A 9623-nucleotide genomic window follows, 5' to 3' on the forward strand; every position below is an offset into this window, starting at 1 on the left:
ATGGCTTCACCACAGCACCAAATGCTGCAGCAGAGTCATCCGGAAGTAAAGCTCCTCCTGCTGGTTTTGCAAGGCGATCTGGTGGAAACGTTGAGATTCCTCATTCGTTCCCCAGTAGTTTTGCAACACCTGAAAGCAGACCAGTCAACGATAGGTACAGCAGGTATTGCAAACAACCAGTTACAGCGCAACGGCTTGGTGTCGGCATGATGACTGGAAGTCAGCAATGGCAGAGTGGTCCTACATGTGAAGGTAGGATGGCAGGCGGCCCCAGCAGACCAGTTGGGAGACACCAGCAATGGGCAACCAGCCAGCACCAGTAAATGAAGTTCTGGTAGGTGCTGGAGGTAATTCATCAGCAGCACCATCAGCAATGGGTACACCGTGGCGAAGACCAGAACTGTGGAACGAAGGCAGTTACCAGCGCAGATATAGAGGTGGAGATAAGCTGCGGATGACTCCCGATAGATTCGACGGCAGGGGGCCGATTCTTGACTATTTGAGTCATTTTGAGGCCTGCGCAGGGGTGAACGGATGGTCTGAAGATGAAGCACTGCAGTACTTGGCTGCCAGCATGCGAGGCCCAGCTGTAAAGGTCCTTGTTCAACAGACAGGAAGGAGGTTAACGTACAGCGAGCTGGTAAATAGGCTTAAGCAACGGTTCGGCCCAGCAGGCAAATCCGAGGTCTTCTTGGCTGAGCTGCGGACCAGGAGGAGGAAACCAAAGGAGACTCTGCAGGAGTTGGGACAGGGTATTCGGGAGCTGACTGCATTAGCCTACCAAGAATTTGACGAGGCGGGGCAAGATCGCTTAGCAAGAGGCCACTTCATGGACGCGGTCGTAAGACCAGAGATACGAGAAGGTCTTTTCCGCGCCCAGCCCTGCACACTTGATGAGGCAATTGAAGCAGCACTGAGTACAGAGGCTTTCCTGAGGATGGAGACGGAGAGAACCGATGGTCGGTCGCAGCGGTATAGCAGAGCACTGGCGACTGATGATGTAGAGCAGAAGAGCCCTCCAACCAAGGAGAAAGACGGCGCTATGAGGCGAATGACGAAAGCAGTGGAAGAGCTGATTTCCAGAGTGGAATCTTCTCCACCAACACGATCGAGAACCAACGCGACAGCACAATTTGCAAGGGTACCAGCATCACCACTGCCTGGGGACCAGAGCAACAATTGTTTCAACTGCGGCCAAGCTGGCCATTGGAAACGAGATTGCCCACGTCTAGTGAAGCAACCATTTAGAAGTATGCCAGCAAGCATCGATGCAGACAGAAGGAGGTGCTACCACTGCAATCAAGTTGGCCATGGTTGGAGGCACTGCCCCCAAGCATCAAATATCGAGCAGATACCAGCGCGCAGTCAGCCAGAGTGGGGACCAGCTCCACTTCGTAGTGATGTTGGTGGCGTGCAACAAAGGACACCAGAACAACCACAGTGAGCACCCCAGGCTGAACAAGCAGAGCAAGCACGGCCAGTTGGCAATAGCAGATATCATGGTCTTCATGTTGAGTCTAAGATCAACGGTCAGCCCATCACATTCCTAATTGATACCGGTTCATCGCAGACGTATGTGTCCAATGCGATCTTCAGCAAGATTGCAGATGCAAGGAAGCCGGTATTGCAGCGAGCAACTCGTACAGTGCGCCAAGCAGACGGTTCTCCACTCGAGACCAGTGGTAAAACACTGGCTGAAATCCAGATGGGACATTTGCTGTTCGTGTTTGAGGTGACGGTGGCCAATCTTCACAATGAGGGTATCATCGGGTTGGACTTCTTGATGCAAACACAGTCGGTGCTGGATTGCCGCAAACTGGAGCTGCAGCTGCCATGGGAGACGATCCAATGCAAAGATCATCGGGGTCAGCCTTTCTGCCGCAGAATCATAGCAAGCGAGACCAGTTCAGTACCTCCAGGGCACGAGGCAATATTGAAAGGCATGGTGGCAGGTGGAAGGCCACAACCAATCGCAGGAGTTGGTCTGCTGGAAGCTCCTACCAACCAGGCTGAGACCCTCAGTAAGGGCTTGCTGATAGCAAGGGCTGTCGTTGAGGCGAATGCTGAGGTACTCCCTATCAGAGTTTACAACCCCACAAAGGAAGAGAGAGTGGTGAAGCAGGGCACGATGGTGGCCTGTCTGACTCAGCTCCAAAACGCTGAACAGGTCGAGGTAATTCCACGTGACGTGAACGGTGGTGATGGCATGCCATCACATGTAGCAGAGCTGTACGAGCGAAGCATTGAAGATGTCCCAGAGCAGTACCACACGCAAGTAGCAGAGCTGCTGCAAGATTTTGCAGATGTCTTCTCACATGGACCAACAGATCTGGGCAGAACTGACCTAGTCCAGCACAGCATTGATACTGGTGATGCGAGACCAGTGTGACAAGCACCAAGACGATATCCAGCGGAGCAGAGGGCGGAGATTGATAGACAGATAGATCAGCTACTATCTCAGGGGCTGATTGAGCAAGTAAGCAGTCCTTGGTCTTCCAACGTGGTCTTGGTCACAAAGAAGGATGGGAGCAAGAGGATGTGCATAGACTACCGCCAACTGAATGTTGCAACACTGAAAGACGCTTATCCGCTGCCCAGAATAGATGACACGCTGGATGCACTCAGCGGGGCAAAGTGGTTCTCAACCCTCGATCTTGCCAGTGGGTATTGGCAAGTGCAGCTTGACGACCAGGCTAAGCAGAAATCAGCCTTCATCGCTAATGGCGGGTTGTATGCCTGGCGCGTTATGCCCTTCGGGCTCTGTAATGCGCCAGCCACCTTCGAGCGTCTGATGGATAGAGTGATGGCAGGCCTTACCTGGGAAATGTTGCTTGTGTACTTGGACGACGTGATTGTCTTTGGCAAGACAGTGGAAGATGAGCTGTCACGACTTCAAGTGGTTTTCCAGCGACTCCGTGAGGCTGGCTTGAAGCTTAAGCCGTCGAAGTGCTCACTATTTCACACCAGCGTTAGGTACCTGGGGCATATCGTGTCGAAGGATGGAGTGACAACAGATCCAGACAAGACATCCGCCATTCAACAATGGCCAACACCGAGGACCACCAAGGAAGTGAGGAGCTTTGTGGGGCTGGTATCGTACTACCGCAGGTTTGTTGCAGGCTTCGCCTCCATCGCCAAACCGCTCCACCAGCTAATGGAGAAAAATCACAAGTTCTTCTGGACGAAAGAATGCCAAGAGGCATTCGATGAGCTGAAGGGGAGATTATCATCGCCTCCTATCCTGGCCTATCCACGCCCAGATGGCAGTTATATCCTCGATACTGATGCCAGCGACATTGGTGTTGGGGCCGTGCTCTCCCAAGTCCAAGATGGTGCTGAGAGGGTGGTGGCATATGCAAGCCGCACACTGCGGAGAGCGGAGAGAAATTACTGCGTGACGAGGAAGGAGCTCCTAGCAGTGGTGGTCTCTCTGAAGCAGTTTCGTCAGTACCTATATGGCCGTCATGTGGTGATACGGACAGATCATGGCTCGCTGCAATGGCTTGTCAGATTCAAGGACCCCAGGGGTCAGCTGGCAAGGTGGTTGGAATTGATCTCGGAATATGATTTTGAGATCCGTCATAGGCAAGGGCGAAGTCATGGCAATGCAGACGGGTTGTCACGCCGACCGTGTAGACAATGCGGTTGTGATGAGGAGATACCAGCAGACCAAGCCAGGGTACTGGTAGAGCAAGAAGCAGATGAGGCTCCCGATATCGGCAGTTTACAGGAACAAGACGAGGACATCAATCCGGTACGTGCCGCTAAACTGGCGGCTGAGCGACCGTCTGATGAAAAAGCAGCATCATGGTCTGCTAAGGCAAGACAGCTCTTGGATCACTGGGAAGCGCTGGAGGTTAGCAGCGGGGTCCTTGTTCGTCGCTGGGAGGCAGCAGATGGTAGCACTGTGAGGAGGCAGATTATCCTACCAAGAGTCCTTGTGAGAGATGTGATTTGGGCGGTTCACACTTCTATGACTGGTGGCCATTTTGGAATGGGCAAGTCGCTAGCTCGTGCTCAGCTACGATACTACTGGATTGGGATGGCAGCAGATTTCCGGTCTGCTCTGCGTGAATGTGACATCTGTGCAAGGAGAAAGGGTGTTGGTAGAACACCGCGTGCCCCACTGCAACAGAGAATCAGCGGCTTCCCAATGGAAAGAGAGGTGCTGATGCCAGGCGATGTCGCTGGACCAGATGATGCTGACCACCAGGAGGAGGTCTGCACAGATTATGCAGAGGGTCTGCGTACAAGGATGAGACGAGCACATCAGAGTGCACGAGCTAGATTGGGGCTGGCCTGCAGAAAACAGAAGCAGTTTTACGATCAGAGGGCCCATGTCGCAGCATACAATGTTGGGCAGTATGCGTGGCTCCGGAGAAAGATGCGGAAGAAGGGCTGCAGTCCCAAGTTGCAGACGAAATGGTTGGGGCCATACTTGATCGTCACGAAACTATCAGATGTTACGCTACGGCTGCAGCTTTCACCAAGGACCAGGCCGCTGGTGGTTCATGTGGACCGCCTGAAGCCATATACAGGGGTGCAGAGGCCAACGTGGGAGTTCAGACCGAAACAAGTAGAGGAGGCTGTACCAGAACCGGCTACAGATGACGAGGAGTCTTCTACTGGAGGTTCAGATGCCCACCCAAATCAAGTTGATGAGGCTGTATCAACACAGCTGCCGTTGGAGGGTGATGAGCCTGGAAGAGATTCCAGCTATGAACCGCACCCATACCCGAGACGGAACAGACGTCCCCCCAGATACTTCTAGGCATGCACATATCGGCATGTCGAACTCTCACTGTTTTGGGACTGAACTCTCATGATATTTCATTTTGGTATTCGCATTCATGCAGGACATTTTCGACATGGCGAGGAACCAGAGGGGTGAACAGTGGTCCGCTGGGGGCAGTAATGTTGCTGAAAGTGAGCAAAGGACAGTTCTCGATGGGACTTGGCACGGACTGTTTATAAAAGCCACAGTAAATGGGGCACGAGTTGAAGCGTTGGTGGACACCGGCTCAACCCATTCCTTCATAGCCAGGAGGATTTACGACACGATTGACTCGAGCAGTAAGCCACCGTTAAGCCCACTGGATGAGCCGATGATGATGGCGGATGGATCGCTATTGGCAATGGATGGGAAGGCAACAGTCGCTTTACAATTGGGACTTCTATCGTACACGGCAGACGTAATTGTTGCTGACATACGCCATGAAGGTATATTGGGCCTTGACTTCTTGCGTGGTAGCAGATCCATCGTAGACTGTTACTGACATAAACTGCATACGCCATGTGGGACTCACGAGTGCTACCCCCATCTAGTTCAGGAGCCGGTATGGGCTAGGCCAGAAACTGGTTGCGCAGATTGTTGGTGTTTCGGATTCTGCAAGTGATATCAGTGCCGGAACAGTGATTGTCGTTGTATGTGGAGTGACTGGATAAATTTAGCATACACGCCAGTGCCAAATCGGACAATTCAATGATGCCTTCTTTTTGTATGTGTTTTGTTATCATTATTTTTAAGACCATGCCCACCGAGGAGAGAAGAGACGAAAAGGACCCCAAGAAAACATACCGCTGCCCGGTATGTTCGCGAGTCTATGCCTCGCGGACTTCGGTGAAGAGACACGAGCAGGACGTACATTCTCCAAAGTACTACTGCGACCGTTGTTCATGTAGGACCACGTACCGTAAGGAACTGGAAAGACATTATGGGGAGCATGCCTCTAATTGCGCTCCAACCAGGGTACACACCAAGACCCCCGTCTCCGCACCGATTAAGAATAAGGCCCCAAGCAAGCCCAACAAAGACAGAAGTAGGAGCCGGTCACCTGTGGCAGTGGGACGTAAGAGGGTCCCACCTAGCAGCATGTCACCCGCTCGGCGCGTTTCACCGTCACGGGGTGAGACGCCTTTAATTGACGAGGCGTGTCTGGAGCAAGACAGCGAGTGTGAGCTATTGGACCTGACTGGGGGTAGAAAGAGGGAGGTTCCAAGGTCCCCGGTCGCCTCCGCCTCCAGAGGGTCAGAGGTTAAGATGGCTGTTGATGCCGAGGTACAGGTGAGGCCAGCGGATCTGGACGGGACCATCATCAGGGACAGACTGTCGCAGCTGCGCCAGTGCGAGCAGGCCACTAGTCTGACGGACAGCATCGATCACACTACCAGGCGGGTGTTGCGGCCAGGCCGTGTGTGGACAAGGCGTATTGAGCGGTACATCACTACAGCCGGGGAGTGGCTGGAGGTGCAGACAGATATCGTGGCCGACGATTGAGCAAGGGAACCAGTTTAACGTAGCAACCAGTGTTTTTTTTAATTTGGTTTAAATTTTGAAACATTTATGGACAATAAATAAATGAAAGGACGGAAACCGGGATGAGCATGATGGACGCTTTGCCGATTTATGAGCTGTAATCATTGGACATTAAGTATCGCACTGGACTTGGTTTCTCATGCTAAGATTCTATGTTGTGCTCACATATGGTATAAAATGGTGTGAAAATGGTACAATTTCCATGCACCTAGTTGTTATTTCAACTATTCACATATGTCAAATGTAGGGTTTTGGTTTTCGAGTGTCAGTTATCAATGTGTAATTGGTAGCAGTGGCTGGCATAAGGTGAACAAGTCGGTTGTTTATACATGTACTAGCAGTTTGTGTCATAGGTAACCATAAGCAGTTTAGTTTATACCAAGTAGGTATTCACTTAATTGGTAGTGATGGAAGATAACGATGTTTAGCAAAGACCATACTACCAGAGATGTATCCTTTTTGTTATCATATTGGGATTAACAGTGCAGACTGTGGATTTTTTTTTATACTAGTTGCGGTTAAGATAAAACCGGGTTGTTTTGGAGTAATCACACCGAGTTATGTTTTGTCTCTCTTTCAAGAAGAAATAGGACAAAAGTGGTAGAGACCGTGGTCTATTTAAGGAGATTTTAGCAGTAATCTTGGATGATGTATGTTTGATTAGGCTGGTATCATTTACTTGATTTACTAGGATGAAAATCAAACAGTGAAGGCCCATTATAATGGGAAGTGCCATGTTTTGCTCATTCAGCATAATGTGTTAGCAGACAGATTACAGCATGTTCATGTTCATGTTTATAGGACGCGAGACCCGGTAGGATTTTGTGATTTGAGCAGTGCTCATAAGGTTTCCATTCGTGCGGAAGTTAGAACGTACAGATGTTTGGTATAAAACGTTATGTGGTTGGATGTTTGAGGAAAATGCTATCAAGACGTTGAGATAGTAGCAAGATTTTTATCGAGTGTTGCATTTTGTTGCATTTTATACTTACCTGTTCAAGTTGTCGAGTTGTTATTTGTCAGCTCGGGGACCGAGCTTAGCGAGGGAGGGGTGTCGTGTAACCAATGAAGAATTGGTAGATTAGTGTATTAGTAAGAAAACGGGTGAAAATTAGCCCAATATTGGAAGTTCCGTGATAGATTACATAATCGATCGATTGTTTGAACAATCGATCATGAATCGATCAGTTACAAGGAAACTGACGATTATGGATTGTTTTGTTAGAAATTTAAGAGGGGTAATAATTGTTGGAGATGCGATTATGTTCAGTAATAATCTTCCATACAATTATTGCTTCGTTATCTAATCATTTCCGTATGATGAGGAAGGTTAATAAGCGTTAGTATTTGAGGAAAAGGTTAGTAAGTAAAATGCGTAACTGTTTCGGAAATATAGCGGTCGGAGAATAATAAGAGGTCGAATATGTATCGAAACAGCTGGGTGGGCCTAGATACGGGCCAAAGTGTGGATAAGCCAGCTGGGTGGGCCTGGATACGGGCCAAGGTGTGGATGATTAGTGTTGTTTAGTGTTAATAAAGCGTTGATTGAAGTGGACACTACTGCCTGGACCGTTTCCTTTGAAGTCTGCTGCAGTATAACAGAAGTATCGGTGAGTGGTGCAGTGCAATTTTGGAACTGATGAAATGGTATGCGAGTGCACTGTGGTGGTATCTGATATTGGTATCTGCGTTGGATGAGCTGCACTGGTACTGGTATCTTCGTTGGATGAATTGTGACTGGTAGTATTCTGGTAGTAAGCAAGTAATGGGAATAGACTGGTAGTAAGTAACCCAGCAATATGGTACATTTCAACGCCGTTCTCCACGCCTGGTTGTATATTTCAACCAAACGGACCCCAGCCTAGCTCGGACCATCCTGACCCTTCTCCAGCTAGTTGCTGGGGGCCGGATGGCACACAGCGTATACAAACATATACACTAGCGACAGAAGGAGAGAAGGCTACAGTATGTTCATGAGGTGTTTACGTTTTGGTCGTGCAAATTTTCTATTTTTTTTTCACCTCCATTTCAAGGCACCCCTTCATGAACGTTGTTGGCCCTGACAAGTTGTCAGTCTCTGACAATGATGACAGTAACAGTCAGTGACCAGAGCTTCTCAGCCAATCAAAACCAAGGATTTTACTGAAATTGTCAGAGACTGACAACTTATCGCGGCTGACAACTTTCATGAACCAATGTACAGATCTCCTTTTCTGAAGTGTGGCTACTAATAAAAAACCACACACACACACACACACACAACTCCCCCCCCAAAAAAACAAAACAAAACAAAAAAAAAAACAAAAAAAAAACAACAATCGATTAATTGTTTTTAGGACGAATTGAGTAATAGGGGCAGACAAATAGTTAAAAGTACATTTATGGAAGATTGTCGTGTATCAACGACTGTCTAGTATGGAAGTACGGCATGGAAATTCCAACGAAGTGTACACTGTTAACCAAAGTATTTCAGCCTTTTTACTAAAGCAAACATGTCATGAAACACGGGTGCTACTCATGATACTGATCAAACCATACCAACGTGCACCTGAGTAAAATTCTTTGAATTACACCAAAAGAGTGGTACCTGTTGACACTAAGCAAAATTTCTCGTGTAAAATCTATGGAGAATGAACTCTAACCCCGGTTACAAAGTTTCTCATAAAAATCAATGATAAGTTTGCAATCAATGGTAACCATCAGTGATTTCTTGGCTGTGATTGGCTGTGGAATAGTGTTGCTATGGTAGTTACCATTGATTTCAGAGATACCTTTAATTGTAACATTACCATAGTTTTATTCATTTGGGCCCAGGTTTTCGTTCATCCTGTCTGGGTAAGGGATTAGCCAAGACTGTGCCAGCTTTTTATATGAACACTCAATGTACTGAGCGAAACTGGCCAAAAAATACATCAATAACTGGACCAGTTTACCTGCTTGACCACTTGTACGTAAGTAGGCTAAAGGCCAACAAGGGGTAAGGGTGGGAAAGCCACTTGCCAGTGAGTACAAGAGTAAATATCACATGAATATACAGTATAATATAGACAGAAATGTGAGTGATACAGTCATAAGATTGTCAAAATCATGAATCCGTTTTTGTTTTTGTTTTTCTCAAATAAAATCATACAAAAAGCTGTAAAACATATTCAAAACATTTTGGCATGTATCATTCATTCTGGATGAAAATACCATACACTCAAACAACACTTGAAACTCTATTCTCCAATGTTGCGAGGACACCATGTGGTATGCCACTCGACAGGAAAATAGATAAAAGTAATCAAAGGGGGAAATGATGTTCCTG

At 48.2% G+C, this 9623-nt stretch overlaps 1 protein-coding gene across 1 annotated transcript; it reads left to right on the plus strand.

Annotated features, from left to right (window-relative positions):
• Positions 1–1705: 1705 nt before the first annotated feature.
• Positions 1706–2389, plus strand: LOC139712261 (uncharacterized). The gene has a single exon (XM_071624101.1). The coding sequence runs from the start codon at positions 1706–1708 to the stop codon at positions 2387–2389; it is 684 nt and encodes a 227-aa protein (XP_071480202.1).
• The last annotated feature ends 7234 nt before the right edge of the window (positions 2390–9623 follow it).

Source organism: Diadema antillarum, unplaced genomic scaffold, assembly GCF_040938485.1.
Source record: "Diadema antillarum isolate AM-2024a unplaced genomic scaffold, OU_Dant_1.0 seq00001779_RagTag, whole genome shotgun sequence".
Lineage (NCBI taxonomy): Eukaryota > Metazoa > Echinodermata > Echinoidea > Diadematoida > Diadematidae > Diadema > Diadema antillarum.

Coding starts and splice junctions, on each gene's coding strand:
- LOC139712261 (XM_071624101.1), top strand. CDS start 1,706: ATGGGACATTTGCTGTTCGTGTTTGAGGTGACGGTGGCCAATCTTCAC.